Source organism: Mastomys coucha, unplaced genomic scaffold (assembly GCF_008632895.1).
Source record: "Mastomys coucha isolate ucsf_1 unplaced genomic scaffold, UCSF_Mcou_1 pScaffold13, whole genome shotgun sequence".
NCBI classification, from domain to species: Eukaryota; Metazoa; Chordata; class Mammalia; order Rodentia; family Muridae; genus Mastomys; species Mastomys coucha.
Genome location: NW_022196895.1, coordinates 29330273 through 29350010, shown reverse-complemented (window position 1 = coordinate 29350010; position 19738 = coordinate 29330273). Strand labels below are relative to the sequence as shown.

At 43.4% G+C, this 19738-nt stretch overlaps 1 protein-coding gene across 2 annotated transcripts in view; it reads left to right on the top strand.

Moving 5' to 3' along the window:
• Nrep (neuronal regeneration related protein) overlaps window positions 1-19217 on the top strand; it is a 28057-nt gene extending 8840 nt beyond the window's left edge. For both annotated transcript variants that reach the window (XM_031365269.1, XM_031365270.1), the window contains exons 4-5: window positions 12879-12959; window positions 17325-19217. In XM_031365269.1, the coding sequence (XP_031221129.1) occupies window positions 12879-12959; window positions 17325-17450 (207 nt within the window). In that variant the 3' untranslated portion in view covers window positions 17451-19217. The remainder of the gene's footprint in view (window positions 1-12878; window positions 12960-17324) is intronic.
• Window positions 19218-19738: the final 521 nt, after the last annotated feature.

The window sequence follows — 19738 nt, the reverse complement described above, 5'->3', positions numbered from 1 at the left end:
TATTTACAAGTATGTTTCTTTTATCAGCTCATGGTTTTAGATCTTCCTAAATTTAATTTCTCAGGCAAAACCGGCTTGCCAGGAACTGTAATCCTTTATTTGTAGCAATGAAAGTGGTTAGCCTAGGTCATTTGTTATTCTTGATGTGCCCCGGGGTTCATTCCTTCTGTCTTTGCTTGCTTGGTGTGTAAGGGATTCGCTCCTGACAAAATAAAGGTGTTCTCGGACTGAGAATGATCCCTGTGAAGTAATCCCCAGAACCCCTAGGGTTCCCCTAACCTCATGGACCTTGTCAATGCATCTGACCAATATCATACAAACTACAGCCTGGTTTCCTGACCCGCTAGGGTTGTGACCTTGAAATACTGACTGAGCATAGAAGCCTGTGTTTCTTGGTAGCAGTAAGGCTGTGGGTCTTGTTCCCCTCCCTTTCCTCTGTGGGTAGGGTGATGAATTCAGAGATGGGAAAGTTTCGTCACTCAGAACTTTTGAATAGCTAGCAAACTAATTTGGCATTGCCATTACACGGCCCAGAAACAAACCCCAAGCTTCATTAACATGTTCTAATGGGACCTTGGAATAGAGCCTGCATCCATCTATAAGCCAGGTTGCTCTCCCCACTCATGTCTAACTAGGATCTGGCACATCCCCAGTGATCAATAAATGCTCCAATGCTTTCGGAATAAATAAATGAGTCAGTGGTCATGGATACATGATAGCCTGTCATTTCTGGCCTGAATCTGGTGTCCTACTTCAGGATTTATAACCTTGAGTAGCCTGGCCCTGTTCAGAGTTAAACAGTATCTCAGATTATTAATCTTGTGGTCCAGGAAGTGAGATGGGTTTAGACAGATGATACATGCGTTGACTCGAAGCCTTTCTCATGAACATTCCGTGGTGTTAGGGAGGTGAGAGGAACAGTTAAATCAGATCTAACCATCCTAGAAGCACAACGCTTAAATTCTGTGCTCTCTTCTTTTACACCTCTTTAAGCAAAAGTGCTCACACATTAGCTCAGGATGCTGGGTTTGTATGATTTGCCATTTCCAGGGAGAGCCTCAGACCTCATCCAGGGTTCTAGCTGGAGAGTACCATCATGCATTTAGTTAGTAGTGGTGTGTCTCCAGCAGCCAGCAGGAATTGTTCTCTCTCTCTCTCTCTCTCTCTCTCTCTCTCTCTCTCTCTCTCTCTCTCTCTCTCTCTCTCTCCTCTAATGGATGTGCTCTTGGTGGGAGCTGCATTGGATTCAGAAGGTGACGAAATCCCTTAGAACAGAATCACTGCTGCCTGTTTGCCTTCCAGGTGTTGTGCACATACAGACAGAAGCATTTATAAGCCCCGATGCTTGGTGGTCCTCCTTACTTTTGTGGAGGGTGACATGAGAGTCACTTGAATTCGAGATGATGGAAACAATCTAAGGGAGCGTGGCTAAAGAAAGGAAAGTCTGTCTGCTCCTTTTTGGCTGATATTGGGAGTTAGAGACACTGATTGGAAAAAGGGGTGGGAGGAGAATTTGCCAGATCGCTGCTGCCAGTGAAAATACTGACTCAGAGCCGTACCGATAGGGAGTTAAAACAGAGGAGTTTCAGAGTGTGCACAGAGGCGCTGCTGTGCCTGACCAGCTCCAGCACTCAGATCACCATCACACACAGCTATCCTTTGATTACTGGGGCAGGTAACAGCCTTCCTGGTGGAACTAGGTTTGATACAGTTCCAGCAGGGAAAAATACCACGGGCCGAACAGGGAGAATTTTACAAAAGTCGTTTTGTTCAATACAGGCCCAGGCGTTTTGAGGACACTTTTATTGGATAAAGTTGGTGTCTAATACAGGAAACCATCTCTGGACAGGAAAGAGCTAGGAAGCAAAGACACTGCTTCATGGACATTCTGGCCCACCAAGGAAAGACCATAGTCGGTAGTTAGATGCATAAAGCATACTGACTAAAGAGGTTGCAAACATGGCCCCATAAGTGTTTGGTACTAAGTACTCAGTACTCCCTCCACAGGAGAGTTTCATATTCTTTACTAGGTCATCCTTGTAAAAGTTACCCTAAGGCTCGTTGGGACCATAGTCTGAAAGTTTGTCAGGCGCTTGCTAAGTGTAGCATATCGGCATGTGTGCAGTTGGCAGCATATGGGGGGAACATTCACCCTGATGCATTGTAGGTACATAGTTAAACCAGCCGAAACAGTGAACACTGTACAAGATATCCAGCCATGCCTCCCAGTCTTGCAGCAGCAGAGGGCTTCAGATGTCCTAGGATTAAGACAATGAGAACTTGAACAGATGAATTCTATTAGACGGCTCACTGCTTTCCTGAAGAGACTTTCTTTGATTTTGTAGCTTGTGATTTGTAGGTGTGTGTGTGTGTGTGTGTGTGTGTGTGTGTGTGTGTGTGTGTTTGCCCTTGCATGCCTACGTAGAGGCTTCAGGTTGAAGTCTATTGTCTTTTTCCATTGCTCACCCATCTTGTTTTTTTATGTCAAGATTCCTTGTTAAAGCCGGAATTTGCCATCTCTGAGAGCCTGGGCAGCCAGCCCTTGGAGATCTACCTGTCTCCCTCCAGCACTGAGGTGACAGACCACATGCTGCCACACCCAGCATTTATCTGAGTACTGGGGACACAAACTATGGTCTCCAGGCTTATGTCGAAGCACTTTTCTCACGGAAACGTCTCCTTAGCACCTGTACCCCTTAAAGCATTTTGGAAAATTGTGTTTGCTTCTTTTGATGATCTCAGTCCAAATCAACTTCTTGATAAAAATGTGCTTTCCAGTTTTACAAAGATTACCAAGTGCCCACCAGATACTTCACAGAAAGTAAGAACTTTGTAGATTTTTTTTTCATGAGTTGATTAGGCAATCGAACTTGACCAATTAACTTGTATTAATCAATACAGAATCAAGCTGTCTGCTTAGACCTCCTGTAGGCCCTCCTGTCCTTATACTTTTAGTTCTTGATTGTCTGGATTTGATTTTTTCCAAAGCCCAAATGGTCAGAACCAGGCCAAGCATCTGATTTTTGATCTCTTGTAGACTTGGGTCTAACTACATATCATCCAGGGCCCTGGCCTGGAAGTTTGCTCAGTTCTTGATAATAGAATCTTAAATTATTCAAATCTCGTTACCAGGGTCTGGGAGCCAGATCTCCACATCTTTTCATTTAATCGTTACTAAGTCTCTTCCTAAACCCCTTTTTCTTGAGGACTGTTTTAGTTTTTTAAACTTTAATTGTATTATAGGAGGCTTGGTTGTCTCTACTGTCACAATCAATTCAATCAGAGGTTCAATTAAGTTTACTCCTTGGCCTCATAGAAGCAACTTACTTGACAGTGTAAATTTGTGCTGAATTCACTGGCTGTCCCTATCCTCTAGCTTTGATTGGAGTTGAATAGAGTCTTCCGTGCGGTCTGCAGATGAACTAGGACACACTTTAGTTCATGTTGTCTGCTGTCTTTCTACCATGAACATCGAGTAATTGGCTTGCTAACTGTCTCCATCTTTCCATTAGCCCGGCTTTAGAACTGTCTGGATTTCTACTAACATTAATTAAAAGTTTCCAAATTAAGTCATGTTAAATCTACTTTCCTTCCGAATTTCCGATTTCTAGTAGCTTGCTCACTGCCTCTCTGCTCTAATTGGTGTTATTTTTCCTCTCGTTTTAGTCAAGATCACATTATATTCTATGCAGTGCATGGTTCGCCTGCACAGATCATTGCTGAAGACAAGATTCTCATTCTCCCAACTTAGCAGTTTGTTTTTAAAGTTGACTAGAAATTTGAAAAGCAAAGCCATAGTGAAGGAGATTCCAAATGCTTTCTATGAGAGAGACGGAAGTGCAGAAGTAAAACACAGGGGGAGTGCTGCTGGTGAGTTCATTTGGGGGTCATATTGAAACAATGTGGTTTCTCAGCAAAAGATCTGAGCCTTTGCTGCAGCAATTGCAGATACATTTGTATTGTGCTAAATGTTTCCTTCCAGGGAAATTTTGAGATACATGGTGGAGGAAGGGAGGGAGGGAGGGAGGGAGGGAGGGAGGGAGCGAGACAGAGACAGAGATAGCAAGAGAAGAAAACCAATACTGCCAGTGTTTCTTAGTGTTCAGGAATATCCGAAATTTTAAGTTAGCCAAAATTTAAAGTTTCTGCTCCCACGATAGATTTCCACAGCAACATTAGTAACACTTGAGCACTGTGGACCAAATCCTGTACCCTCAAAGACTGCTTCCCCCTCCCCCTTTAAGGTAAGTTCTTTTTTGTTTGTTTGTTTTGGTTTGGTTTGGGTTTTGTTTTGTTTTGTTGTTTGTTTTGTTTTGTTTTTTTCTTTGAAATAGGGTTTCCCTGTGTAGTCCTGGCTGTTCTGGAACTCACTCTGTAGATCAGGCTGCCCTCAAACTCAGAAATCCGCCTGCCTCTGCCTTCTAAGTGCTGAGATTAAAGGAGTATGCCACCAAAGGAGCGGCTACCTACTGAAAATGGGTTTTAGAACAACAGATAATTGGAGAAAATTACTTTTGACAGTGGGTGTCAGAAATCTAAAATTAATTTTTAGGGCACTCAGAGGGGTGCCAGCACCCTTGGGGGTTGAAAGCAGGCCTCAGTTCTCAAAAGGGCTTCAGAGAGACACTCTAGGTGGTTCCCGGGAGAGGCCCACATTGTCAGTGACAGGTGGGTCTGTGAAGATGGAGCAGGCTGCCTTCTCCATTGGCTGGGTGACCCTGGAACAGACCCCAGCTTTCCCGAGTTTACATCTACATATGGTAAGTGGGAGGAGGGTGGTCCCAGGAGCACCCAAACACTTACTGTGTGTCAGTTCATTACATCCTTACAATAAAATGGTGAGGAGTAAATTATTGATTAGTGCCTGGTGCTGGGGTGAAACTGTGGTGGAATGCTGGCCAGGCATGCAGAAGGTACTGGATCCCCCAGGACCACTAACTAGATAAATAAACCCACATGCCTTCAACTTTTTAGAACACACACATGTAGATTGGCTATGTGTAGCTCAATGGTAGAAGGGATGTTTAGCACCCACAAAGCCCTGGACTCATCTTCAGGAAGGGGGAAAGGAGGCAAATCAAAACCGTAGAGCATTATGACGAACTCCAGGATGCCTTTCTACATGGAGCTGTGGGCCCCTGGATTTATATATCCTGCCTGTGTAGGTTCCCACAGCACCCACATGTTTCTCATGCTCTTCTCATGGAGAAGTAGAGTTTTGATGGTTGGTTTACAGTAGAATAAAGACTCGGGGTGGGGAATAAAATAGAGGGGTGGTGGATAAAGTCAGGGTTTAGAAAGATGGTGCGATTTTAAAATGGGATTTTCCTGGTGGTTAGAATGCAAGTGGGATCCCTTGTCAGCCTCTTTACCTTCTAACTAGGGCTTCCTTTCATAGACGCCTTCACACCTCTGGAAGCATTGTTTCTTTCTTGATGCCTTGCTCTGGAACAGGCTTTCCACACGGAGTGGAGTTCTTCCTCTGCCCCTCTGCCTCCCAGGGCTCTTCAACAGAAAGCTGCCTCCAGCCTTCAGACCTTGTTTCACCCAGTGTCATTGAAATCCAGGCAGTGTTCAGAGCTGTAGCCCATCCATTCTGAGCTTATTCCATTTCTTGCATCCTTTTAGGCTTGTGCTAGTTTGTCTAGAGGACAGGCTAAGAGAATCTGCTTAGTGGCCTCTTTCGATCTGGGCACCTCTAGGATGTACACACCGATCTGTAGATACTGTTCCTTTATGTGCAAAGACCAGATTTTTATATGCTGTGTCTTCTTATGGAGAAAGCTCTTTCTCTCCAACCCTGGAGGTCTGTTATGATGTTGTGAAGACACCTCAGTCTATCCGACAGGACAGAGCTCCACAGCATTGACCCATGAAGTGGCTTTTGCCGAATGCCAAGATGGCTGAGATCGCCAGCAGAAGAGAGTCCACAGAGCGGACGAGTGAACACTTGCTTTTGGAATGAACACTGTGGGGGATATGCAGGTTTTCAGGAAAGCTTGTTCTTGGGACTTTTACCCGAGTCACCTAGATAAATGCTCCAGAATGTCTTCAGACCTTCAGAGCACCATTCTATCTCTTTATCCACCCAGACCAGGGGAAATCCACATTCCCTGTCTAGATTATTAAGAGCCGTAGTAGCATTTGATTGAAGGCTTTAGCAAAAGAAATATAGTTATAAGCTATCATTATTCCATTTAGTAAATTTTTTTTTTTTAAAAATTATTAAAGGGTAGCACAGTAATGTTTTGGCACAAAGATGGGGGGAATAGCATCCTTGGTGATGAGAAGTCAGACTTCTAATAGTTGAGGATTAAAACCTGGTGATTGACACACCCAGAATTATTGACATGATTGGCATCAAGTCTGTAGAGACTTTAGGGCTGTTTCATTTTGCTGTGTGATGTTTTTATTGATTGGCAATTTAAAAAATAATAATAAAGTTTATAAAAATTAAAATATTAAGTAAAGTTAAGTCTGGCATTTCCTGCTAGCCTTGGGACCAGCCGCTGGGTATGCAAGTTGGGGGAGGGGAGAATGGCAGCATTGCCTTTTCTGTGGTAGACAGTGCCGCCCTAAGGTTCAGTTGCAGTTTGGCACACTGGGTGTAAAACAGACTAACACCCTAGTGTTCTCTTCCCTTTTCCTTTGGACAGACCTTCAAAGTTGGATCACAAGATGTAATGTTTCTCCTTTCTTGCTGACAAAGGAAAATAAATTCATCGAGTGGGACGAGGTAGTCCAGACTTAGAACTCAGATGTGTTAAATAAATATTGTTTCTACTCCAGGGAGGTAAAAGATTTCGTTAACGTATTTGTTGGAGTCATGGGGGTAAAGAGAGGCTTATGCTCTGCTGTCAACCCTCAAAAGCCTTTTGGTGCAGCTTAACAAAGGCTCCATTTTCTTCTCTTTCTTCTCTCTTTCTCTTTCTTTTTATTTTTCTTACTGAAAAGGCAAAATGCACCGTGGCCTCTGCTTTAAAACAATTCTATTTATTTTTGTCTAACTAATGAATTTATTAGTTTGTGTGTGCGTATGTGCACGTGTACCATAGGACAGTTGTGCAGGTCAGAGGCTAGGAGCCGTCAGCCTCAGCAGCCAGCCTTACTCGCTGAGGCATTTCACCACACAACTCTATCCTCATGGTTCAGCGGCAACTACGTAATCTCAGAATTTAAAAGGCTTCTGGCTCTTCATTTGGAAAGTCTCTCCTCAGACACCGTGAGCTGTTCCAAAGCTTTATGAGTCTTGTGCTTTTCCTCGTGGTTTGCTTTGAGCTGTTATCAGCTGTTTAGACTTTGTTCTGTCTTCATTACTGAAAAAGTCACCCATTAAAGTCCAGATTTGAAGCACTGAGCTTACTTCCTTGAGTTTAGACCACACTTGGCTCCAATTCCCTACCAGACTAGCCTCTAGTCATAAGGAGGTGTCTTGGCAGCGATGTGGTAATCCCTCGATGCCTGCCCTCTGTTTTGGGTTTCTGTAGTCTTTAAGTGTGTTGTGTTGTGCTAAGCTTCTTCCTATTGCGAAGGATGAGACTGGGATGGGAAGAGGAGTTTGCGCAATATCAGAAGTGTTTTCGAGTGAGGTCAGGATGTCAGGCCTGCTCAGCTGTGTTAAACGGGCATCTGCTGCACCTAGACTTGAACCATGTACCATCAAAGCCTAGGAAATTCACGGAATGAGTGGGTTTAACAGTGATGAGAAAGAAATAAAAAGACACCGTTGTTAGCCTTCTGCATCTTCTTCTTGCCTTGGTTTGTTGCTACCTTTGAAAGTCTTTGCTGTTATTCTTAGAAAATGGAATCTAAAAAAAAAAAAAAGTCGACACTGAGGCAAACATACTATTACATTGTGGAACAGAGTGGTCGGTGAAACTTCTTTGTGCTGACGATTAATTTCACATGTAAACACTTTCATTTTGTTGCCTGCCAGGAGATTTTTCATTTCCTTTCTCTGCCTAGTTGAAGTCTAGAATTAAAACTCCACAGCTGTCAGGTTCCCACGTAGCCATCAGCGGCCTCTCATTACCATGAGCAGAAAGAGTTCAGAGGATGCCACTATGAAAGACCACGCAGCTTGTTTCAGGCACTCCGACTGCTCCAGCAGAGAATTACCAGTCTTTGGATCGCATGTCAGAGGGTCACATAATCTGCTACAGAACATGGGTCAGATGTGAACATTATCTGGGCCCATCAGAGGAGCACGCACCTAAGGTCGACCCGATACCACTGGGTCCCTGTCTTCTTTCTTGTGAGGTACAAGTATCTCTCCCCCACCTCACTTTGTCCGTGTTAAGGACTGACTTGTCAAGTATGGCAACTCTGAGGGTGTCAGCAGAGCTATAGGGGCCAGCCATTGCTTCTTGGCAGGAAGATTCATAATGCATTCTCTCTAATTACTCAATTGTTCTGATAGCCAGTGTGTGTGTGTGTGTGTGTGTGTGTGTGTGTGTGTGTGTGTGTGTGTTTCATTTACTTCTCAGCACAGAGTGTTTGCCAACTTAGGCACTAACACCTTTATTCTGCCTTCTGAAATTTGCAAGGGCTCTATCCGTCATTCTGGTGTTCTTCATGTGTTCTTCATGTTTCCCTCTTTATCTTCCAATGGTGATGCATTTCTTCCCACGTGCTTTTCCCTGAGGAAGCTTTGTCTGGATTCCGCAGGCTTCTGAGACCAGGGCTCTGGAGAGCCAGCTCAGTATATCATCTTTTTGCGCCATCTGGTCTTTGGTACAGTGCTGCTTTTAGAGGAAAAATGGTCTTTGTTCCTCGTTTATAGTTTAAGCTTACATTCTTCGCTCAGGCGACCAGCAACGCTTGAGGGACTCAGTGGCTTCTGAGGAAAATGCATAATTGCAATACTTCAGGAGATGTTTACCAAAATTAAGTGTATGCGTATACACATGCGTTCTCTTTGAGTTACAGGACTGGGTTTCACAACTTCCTGGCCAATTAGGCATAGTAGAACATGTGCATCTGTAGGCATACACTGTTTAATTGTCAGTGAGGTTATGGAATATACCCCTTTGCTATAGAAAGAATTAATTATGGAGGTCGGACACCTGCTGCCCTGTTAGCCCGTTTTTGTAATGCCAAGGGGTGGGCATCTATCTTTTTAAAGTCATACACAGGGCATGTATATACATCCTTGGAACACAATAGACTCCTCCAAGGGAAAAGAATGTATTCCAGTTATAGTCTCTCGTAGCTAAGCCATGTGGCAGTCTGTACTTCAGCTTTGCTGCGAAGGTTTGCCACACAACTAAGTAAGAGGCGTTTAACTATGCGGAATATATTTGTTCAGAGTAAAGACATAATTGGAGCCTTTGTTGGCCATTATCTCTGAACAGTCTTCTCAACGAGATGTTGGGAAAAGCAGCAAACAAACGGGGAACATCCAGGAGCTTCTAAATTTCCAGCCCCTGAGACATAGGAATCAAATTCTGTTGTGGAATAAAGGGAGTGGATAGGAAATGGAACAAAGGACTTCCCCATCGCTCCTAAACTTGGACCACAAGACTACTGAACACAAACACAAACCAAAACAACACAACAAACACCCACACGCTTTCAAATGAAAAGCTTCAAACAATTTAGCTAATGCTTTCGATTGCTTTTCTTTTGAAACATGAAAGATTGGTCTTTGATTCCTTCCTTTCAACACAAACACACACATGCATGCACACAGGCACGCGAGAGTGCGCGCGCGTGTGCACACACACACACACACACACACACACACACACACGTTTATTTTTCTAATTTGGAATACTAGTTTTTAGTTACCATTCATATCAAATACCAAATTGCTATCAAGCTAATTACTGTATAGGCTTAAAAATTAAAGTTATTTTTACTGTGGCCTTGTCAAAGAAAGAGAGAAAGAGAGCCTTTATTCTCAAGGTGTATGTTGTTCTGGGATATTTAAACTTAAGTCTCAGCAATCAGATACTTTTGAGAATAAGAAACAGTAAATTTTCACCTTAAGCCATATTTGAATGTGTGTCATAGATGTGCATATATTGAGTGCTTCAATATAGTCCCGTTCCTAACTTATCATCAGTGAAGTAGATGTAGCTTTGTGGGGGAAAGGTACATTAATGAGAAATGAACACACTGTCAGGCAAAAATCCATCAAAAATTCTAAGTCCTTCCTTCCCATTTTTGGAATAAGCACTCACAGTTGTTGAAACAGAGCTTGTATCCCCAGCATTCCTTTCTATTTGGAGTCTAAGAGAGTAGTATTTTAGGAGGATTTGACTGAGATTAGTGTTTCTTTTTCTATATGGAAGACAGTTTTGAAAGGATAAAGCCATTTTAGGGTGTCTGCATGGACATTACCCAGAACGTTTGGGTTTGTGAGATACAAACCACCACCGTTGCCCAAAGGAAGAACCCAATAATGCATGGAAAAGAGTATTATTTTAGTTTTCATGAAAAAACATGAACTGTAATCCAGGGTGAGGAGTGTGCTGAGAGCCACGTGTGGAGTTTTGCAGCACAAACCAATTGGTACCAAGGAAAGAGAGAGACTTTGCAGTCGACATGCACTGAGGACTCTAGGTGGATTCCTAGCACATTCTCCGGTCTGGGTCTCACCAGCATCTGCAGGTCTTAGAGTCCAGCCTTCTGTGACACTGCTGTTGGGGCCCTGGGAGCCACGGTGGGCACAGACAGGGACATCTGTTCCTTGGAGTACATCTCCCTTGAACTTGCCCTTCACTCTGTTCCTGGATTTGCATCTGACCTTAGCTGCCTGCCTTCTTCGAAGAACTTACTGATAACAGCCCCTCTGCTGCCTGTACTTCTGAATATGGTACTAAATGCTGGGGTCTGTTTGTTCATAGTTGACATGTGCTCTGGTAACTTTGATATGCTAAATGCTGAAGTGGTATGACTTTATTAAAATGGGACATCCCCCCCCCCCCCACACACACACAGAGAAGCACACAACCACAAATGTCATTTCTTGATATTGCCTTTGGTTCCTTGGGAAACCATTTTTTACTATTTGCTTTTTAAAAAATTGTGGTGATAATGTTGAAATGCGATCAATCGCTAAGGTCAATTTATGTTAAGTGAACCTGACCTCTGTTTGGGTCAAATTGAAGATGTTAGGCTAAACTGAGATTTTTATGTTCTATGGTTTTGTTATATGCCTTGAAACAAACAAACAAACAAAAAGCTTATTTATTTTAGATTGTTCTTCATTCCCTCTTTTCTGGCTGAAGAGAATGCCAGGATTGGCTGCCTGTCCCAAACGAGGCAAATGGGGGTCTTTCTTTAAGAAGGAGATGGGCGGAGGAGAGGAAATCTGTGATGGAAGCAGAGGCTCAAAAAACAGCCACACTCCAAGAAGAGGAAATGGTTCCACTTCTTACAGGATGAACCCTTTTAAGAGCCCAAAGTGGGTGGTAGCTATGGACTAGCCTTGTTCTGAGAGAGGGATGGTAGAGGATAGATATTTTGTTTTAGGGAATAACCTAAGACCATCTGTACCCTGGAAAGGAGTTTAGATTTAGGAACGTAATTTGAGTTTCAGTCCTGACCCACGACGTGTCACTTGGGGCAAGTCATCCTGACCTTTCTGAGTTTTACTTCTCTCTTCTGTGTAATTAAAATATTCCTATTCATAGGCCACCTGCCGAAATAGATTAAATAGTGTAGGCAGTTACTCAGTGAGCTGTGATGTGCCCTAAGCAAAAGTGATAGACCAGCCCAAATGCTACGTTATCCCAACGAGTGAACGCGTGAGCCATCCACGCTTCCTGCTTCAGACCCCTCACCAACTAGACTGGTGGAGTCTTACCAAATACTAGCCATTGATTCAACAATGAGGCCTTCCCAGGCTGAAAGTGGCACGTGAGTCCATTTGCTAATCTGTTAATGAGAGGCGCTTCTTAATTGTTGCTGTAGAGGAGGCTTCTTTCAAAAACTCGGATCTGGAAGGAGGCTCAGCTTCCCTCCCCGGATCAAACGTGAATTAGCTCTGACAGATGGCTGCTGGCTTCTGTTTCTAAATTTTTAAAAAGAAGAGTTCACAGTTTTCCACTCTAAACTCTTTTAGTAATTTTAACAGCTCCTGTGCCAAGATCTTTCTTATAGCTGACCTAAATCTGTGGTTTGTAGTGTTAAGCCGCCCCTCCCCACCTTGCTTTCTGGAAATAGAGAACAGCTGGTCAACCACCTTATGCTAATAACCCTTTGTATATTTAAAGGAGACTTACTCAGCTTGCTTCCCTCCTTCTACCTCCTCCCACCAGCAGAACCCATCAGCTCGTATTATCTGAATCATTCATTGTACAGCTGCCCAGCGCCCTGCCCCTCTCTCAGATACCCGGCTGCTTTAGGGAGCTAGCTGCAGAGTGGTGTGAGGGGCTGCGGGGGGGGTGGGGTGGTGGTGATCTAAGACATCTCTGCCCTTCTTCTTTGCTTTGTGTCTATTATTTAACCTGATAATAGGAGGCTAATTCCTAACAGTGTTGATAACTACCTGAACATTTGATGTCGTCAACATAGAGGGTTGCAAGGGTACTCGTGGAATGAAAGATGCTTTCAAAGCTCTCCATTGGTGCACTCTGCCAGACTTGCCATTAAGCTGCCAATTTGCTTGCTAAAGATGACATTGATTGATATCTCTGCTCTGTTGGACTCCATCTTGGAGGAGCTGAAGTTCTCCTGGGTGCAGTGAATGTTTGGAAAAAGTCTGATGAGTTTCCTGGTGCTCTAAGCAGAAGGGCGAGATGTGGCGGTGGGGAGGTGGGTAAGGAGAAAGCTCGGAAAACTGAGAACTGAGCTTTTGAGAGGCAAGGCTTTATGGCTTCAGGGCGGATCTTCTTTGGGATTTGAATGTGTGTGCTTTTATGTCTCCACAGCTTTACTACCCGGAACTCTTGGTCTGGGTCAGCCAAGAACCATTTCCACCCAAGGAAATGGCGGCGGGAGGTCTTTCTAAGGTGAGAGCCTGAGCTTCTGTTTGTAAACACTGTTTTCAATGTTTGTAGCATAAACACACACGAGGAAATAAATCGGACCTATTTCATATTCATCTTAACATTCATTGTATATCCCGTAATAATCCACTAATATGAAACTATGCTGATATTGGAAATAATGTATCTTTAAAAACATAACCTAGAGCTGGGCTTAGCGGTACACCTATAATCCCAGCACCCCAAAAAGCTGAGGTGGGAGGACTACTGAAAATTTGAGGCTAGCCTGGACTACATAGTGAGATCCTATCTCCAAACACCAAGCAAACCAGTTGCATAGCCAGAAAACAGTGAAACTTCCTGTTTACCTTCCTTTTGTGACTTGGATTCAGATGCAAATGTTCATTTAAGCATCATTGAATCGATGTGTCAAATGTTTGTTTTGCAGATCTTAAGCTGGTTTTAATCCTGGTCGGGCAAATTTGAATTTAAATATCAGTGAGAAATCCAAAAACAAAACCAGGAAGGAAGGTTAGGAGTAGGTGGTGAGGCCTTTGAAGTAGGAAGTGATGGCTGTTGGTGGTGCCTGCTCATCAGACACAACCCACACAACAAAATGGGAAATCGTTAGAAACTGTTAGATTGTCTTTCTTCTAGTTTATATAGACCTGGGAAATGTTCTACAGCAAAATGATTTTGGTGTGATATCTTGTTGGGCCAAAATTCTCAGTCTCAAGGAATGTATGTTAATTGGCACTGTTCTTGAAACAAACAAACAAACAAAAAAAAAAAAAAACCAAGCTAAGTCACCAGTTTCCCTGTAGATACTTTGAACAACAAGGTATCAAATTGACTTTAAGCAAGTTAGTTGTGCTTCTTATCCCTGACCTGATGGCTTCACAATAAAGACAGAATCCATTGAAAATAAAATTTCCATTGAGCAATTTCATGGGGCTGGAGAGGTGACTGGTTTAAGGCCCTGATACTCTTTCAGACGATAAGGGTTTGATTCCCAGCACCCACATGATGGCTCATGAATGTCCGTTACTACAGTTCCAGAGGATCCAACACCCACTTCTGGTCTCCTGGGCACCGCATGCATGTGGTTCAAATACACACATGCAAGCAAAACACCCATGCCCAAGAACATAATAATTTTTTCAAAACTTCAAAGTCCCATGTCATTGGACAGTGGGACTACCCAGATGTAGCCCTGATGCCCTTTTCCTGTAGGAGAAGACCTTATTGACACTGAACGACAGGATTCCCATTACTGACAGGATTTTCAGAAATTGCAGGCCTGTCCTCTGCCAGCTAGCATGGAAAGAAGGCAAGCCTCGGTCAGTCATTTTGTAGTTTTTCAGAGAATTTCTGAAGGTCAAGTTGAAACTTTTGGCAGAGATGCAGATGGATGAAAATTTTGTGGGACCTGATGGCACTTAAGTCTGTGCTAGTCATATAGGAAAAGAACTGGAGTAGAGGCTCAACCGCAGCCAACAACTCCAGCACGGCACACAGCTGAGAGGCAGCCTAACCCTTTACCATCAGCTCAGCCCTCCCTCTCCCCCTCCCCCTCCTCCTCCTCCTCATTATTATTATTATTTTATTATTATCATTACTACTATTACTTCTTATTACATTATTCTTTGATGGTTCTGGAGACAGAATGCATGCTAGGCACATATTCTGCCCTGGACTACATACTTCATCCCTTACAATTATTTATAAACATATATATGTATTTTTGTCCCTAGATATTCTTTTCTGGGCTAAACTAGGGCATAATTCCCCTGAGGCAACTGAGGGTGAAGAGAAACAGTGTAGTTAATTCATGCCTCAATCAGGCCTCCCCACAGCTCTCCCATACTGCCAATATCAAGCAGGTGGGCAAGCCCAGATGAGGGTCTTCAGTGAGGAGTGAGGGTGGTGGTCCTTCCCTGCATTTCTTGCCTCCCCTATAGCACGCTCCATGGTGGACACAGTAAGTAGGAGGGACAGGCCTTCAGCTATCTTGTTATAGCTTCTCTAAGTATGAAGCAGTCTTTTAAACATAGTATGCTTGTCCTTTTTCTAGAAGGAAACTTCTGGAAAAGCATACCTTGGCATGAAAGATAATCTAAGTTTACTTGGTCCCAAGCACATTACTTAGTAACTGGGGCTGGACTAGCAGTCGTCAGAAGGAGTGAGTATCCATCTGGATGTGGCTTCTGGCCGAGCAGGCTTGTTGTAGGCATGAGCACATCTGCTTGCCATCCATCCTCAGGCTTCTAGAGTACTCAGGTCTCTGTCTCACAAGGATCATTACCCGTGGGTGATGGAGAATGGTAACTGTGCCTCCTCAACTATCGTAAAGGCCTGACTTCTAGGGACAGAAAGTGTATTAGAGACAGAAGTTTCTTTAAAACCAAACAGTATGTCAGGGACGAAGACTGTGATCTCATAAATCCAGGATCCCAAAAGGAGGTACAGAGAGCCATCTCTCTCTCTCTCTCTCTCTCTCTCTCTCTCTCTCTCTCTCTCTCTCTCTCTCTCTCTCTCGGAGTTTGTTGCGTTGAAGGCAGTTCAGGTTATTGGCCCTCGGGGTCTTTCAGTAGTATTGCTTCTGCAGGACCTACTGGCATGGTCTGTTGTCTGTAACTTTGGTACCTCCCATACATCATAGTTAAAGGCAGATTGGGTAGGGACTATTTTTGTTCCTGACTCCCTCTGTAGATTTATATGCCAACAACGCGTGCAAGCATTAAGAACAACAGTAAGGAGCACTAAAGTGTATGAGTATTTGGTACTGCAAGAAGAAGACAATGAAATTAAATAAAACTAGAAGAGCTAAATTCAGATCTGAAATACTCCAGGTTTTTATTTTTTCAGGAGATAGTTCTTTCCTAGCTCTTAAATTTCATTTTTTTTAGTGTGTTTTTCCCTGGAGGTCAAAGGGTAGTGGGACTGAGTCTCTTCGGAACAATTTGGAGGCCACACCAACTGGTCTGATTTGGGTGGGGGGGGCATTACTTGGAAAATATCCGTGGATTTTTTTTAATTTAATTTTTATTTTACTTTGTGTACTGGATACTAAAATTTCATGATCGAAATGGTTTCCACGGCTGCACAGTACCTTCTTCTAGTAACCAAGTACTTCCACGTAGTCGACTCCATTGACTGGAACACAGATACTCAAAAACCACAAAGGCTAAAGTGTCTTCCCTAAGAAAATACCAAAAAATAAATGGTTTGATTTAGAGAGAGCTTTGTCTTCAGTGAGGGAGTGTGTGTGAATGGGATGTGCAGCCTTTCTCCCGTTTGTAATGGATTAAGACTTGTATGTCAGTTGGTCAGTGGGCCCCACTGACCTGCCTGCCCTCTTGCTGCTGGGTTCTGAGGGAGGCTGCACCTCGCTGCCAGTCTCCTTCTGTGTGCCAGCAGAGGCAGCACAGTGTGCTTATCTCCTGTGGGGGCCATCATTAGAGTCAACCATAGGCTGTGTAAGGAGAGACTTATGGAGTCTCGGGAGCCTCTGGATGTGGTTTCTCGCTCTCCTCTTCCTGTAGCTGCTGTCTGGGATCCTTTCACATTGTGACTCTCTCAAACATTTCCATCTTGACTACCATTTTAGTCCTGACCATTAGCACTTGTATGAAGTGTACCAATTGCTTAATGGAGTAAGGCTTACATAGAAAAGATTTAGATATTGTGATATATTTTAAGGAGTGTAATAGAAAATAGACTACTGTCAGTCCTCTATCCCATCACCCATTGGAAATTAAAAATACACACACACACACACACACACACACACACACACACACTTATATGGGTCTAGAGAGAAGGCTTAGCAGTTAAGAAGGTTAAGAACAGTTTCTGTTCTTGCAGAAGACTTGGGTTCAGCTCCCAGCACTCACATGGTGGTTCACTGCTCCCTACAGTTCCAGGGATCCAATGCCCTCCTCTGCCCTCTATGAACACCAGGCCCACATGTTGTACCCACATGGGGCATGCAGGCAGATACTCATACACATAAAATAAATCTTTAAAAATGTATTAGCACTTCTATGTCTACTCCTAACAGTGCAGTCCTGGGTTCTGTCTAATACTAGCAACTGTCCCCGAGACCTGATTCTGAGCAATGACGTCACCACCATGAGAGAAACAGTTTGTAGGAGCAAAGGAAAGCTGCTCTTCAACTGCTTCAGTGCCCACTGTCCTAATATTTAGGTTCACGAGAATACTGTTAATATATATAAACTGTTCCAGAAAAAGTTCATAGAAGTTCTTATATAGAAAAACTTCCAGGACAAGAAAAAGGTAGAGAAGCAAAAACCGTTAAAGATAATTTTAAAAGTGTGACTAAGTATATCTTTGTCTGTCTGTCTGTCTGTCTGTCTTCTCCTGCAGGGAAGACTTCCTGTGCCTAAGGAAGTGAACCGCAAGAAGAAGATGGAGAGCAGCGGGACCTCGCTGCCTCCAGCGGGCAGCCGTGAACTCTGCTCCCCGGCCATCAGTTACCTCCACCCTTTTTAACCGTCCCACCTCCATTTGTATTGCATATGGTGTATGGGGTTTTGATGAGGTTTTGGTATCATATATGGGATTTTTTTTTTCTGTGTAAATCATCAACTATAAGAAGAAACTATGGGACTCTAAGCCTGGCTTTAGAGAATTTATTTACAGTGGACAAATAGGTTTCATCAAACCAGTTTTTAATCATTCTGACTCAAGTGAAAACGCTCAGAATTTCACACTGTGAATCCACGTTTACAACCCCTACAGGTGGGCCTTCAGGCCTGGTTCTCTACAACAATGTCTTCCACAACTCAAAACTCCTACTGCGCTCACATGACTGGTCCACTCCTGCCTTTCATCACACAGCTCCCGACTGCTTCTTGCAGAGGCCGAGAGTCCCCCACGGTTTTTTTTTTTTTTTTTTTTTTTGGTTTTTTTTTTCATTTAGATGTAACAAGCCTAGTAGTTTATGTTCATCGATTGTCTGTATATCTATATTTTACCCATGTACTCTTTTGATGTATAGAAGTAGTTCGAAACTCATTGTTTCCTTGTGGTAAGTGACTGAGACGCTGCCACAGGGCCTGAGACACTGATGAATGGTGCTATTTTGGACTTTCAACATGCTCCTTGGCGAGGTAGCTCTGGTGGAGTTGTTTTTTATTTCCATGTTCTAAGAAGGTGTTGGTACTCTGTTTCCTGGAATGTTCTTCTCTAGACTGGACTGACTTATTTTCCTTGTGTCTTGAGTGAGGCTTTCTTCTTCAGTGTTGTTGGTTGAGCGGATGCTACCAAGAGCGTGAGAGGCGGTCCTCTCGTGACTGGCCCTGGCGGATGTGCAGTCATGGTAGCGGGAGCAATCACAAAACTGTAATTGACCTACCAGATCTCTTCCTTTCTGCGGCCTCACCTGCCTGACTTAGAAAAAGAAAAGCAATAATTTTTTTTCCAGGCATTTAGAGGTTATCTCTGGATTCTTTTTGTTTGACTAGATATTGGGGGGTGGGAGGGGTAAAAATCCACTCTTTTAATAAGTGCCATGTGGGGAAAAAAAAATCCAAAGTACTGGCATTTGAGTAGGAATTTGCAAATTATCCCTTTCCCAAAGTTGAAATTGGAAAAATGTCTTTACAAAATAGTGATGATGAAGATGATGATTTATGATAGTGATGATGATGGTGGTGGTGATGATGATGGTGGTGGTGGTGGTGGTGGTGTGGTGATGATGATGATGATGATGATGATGATGATGATGATGATGATGAAAGGCAAAACACATTTTTTTGGCAGTTTTGATAAGCAAGGTGTAGATTTTACATTTTTGTCCTTGCTCCCAATGAAATGGATAAACAAAAATAAAATCTGACAATGCCATCTCCTCACGGAATGTTGTTGTGTTAGCCAGACTGAAAGCCCACCTTAATTTTTATATAACGTCTTTAGCTCTTCCTTTGACAGGGCAGGCCTTGTTCTGAACTCTTTGTGCTTCTGACTGTTAAACACCAATGACGCATGCATGCACTGTCTCTCTTGGTTCTCTCTCTCTCTTCCCCTCTGGCCTGAGTTTCTCGTGCATCCTCCCTACCCCCACCTCTGTTAGGGTAGCTATATCAGCATGTAAATAAAGCAAGGAAACAAGTATTGTGCATTTGTGGCATTTATGTAGAATTGCAGTGTGCACTGCCAAAACCGCAGGCTTTTGTAACGTGCTCTTCTCATAAGTACCCAATGTATTTTAGCTATTTTAGTAGGATTTGTTCAATAAATATGCAAGCTACAAGGTAACTGTGCTTTGGCTCGTCATTGTAGGGTCGGTCAGTCTTTTTTAACGCCTCTGCGGATTCATGTACATTTTGTGTTCCCAGGATCCCTCAGGTCAGGCCAAGGGTCAGAGAGAGAAACAGACTTGCCTTTTGAAAATTTTCTCTCTTGAAGGCTTCCTGAGATGAAGGGGCTCATTAAGATGGTGCTAGCAGCATTGCCCTGGTCACAAAGGAGAATTAAATGCAAATCCATTCACTTCTAGACATTTCCCCTCTCGTTAGGGCATTCCCACACACCTCAAAATGCACCTTCTCACACTCCCTTACCAGCAAGACTCACTCCGTGAAGGTTTGGCACCTCCACACACACAAAAGACTTACATTTGTAAGAGGATACAATTCTGAAATAAGCCTTTAAGCCATTAATGTGTGGGCATGCAGTCACCCAGCCCCCTGTGGGTGATGAGACACCATCATCAGAGCCATTTGGAAGTCTCAAGTGACTCTGAAAACTGGAAATTGGGGATCCATGCTCCGAGTGCT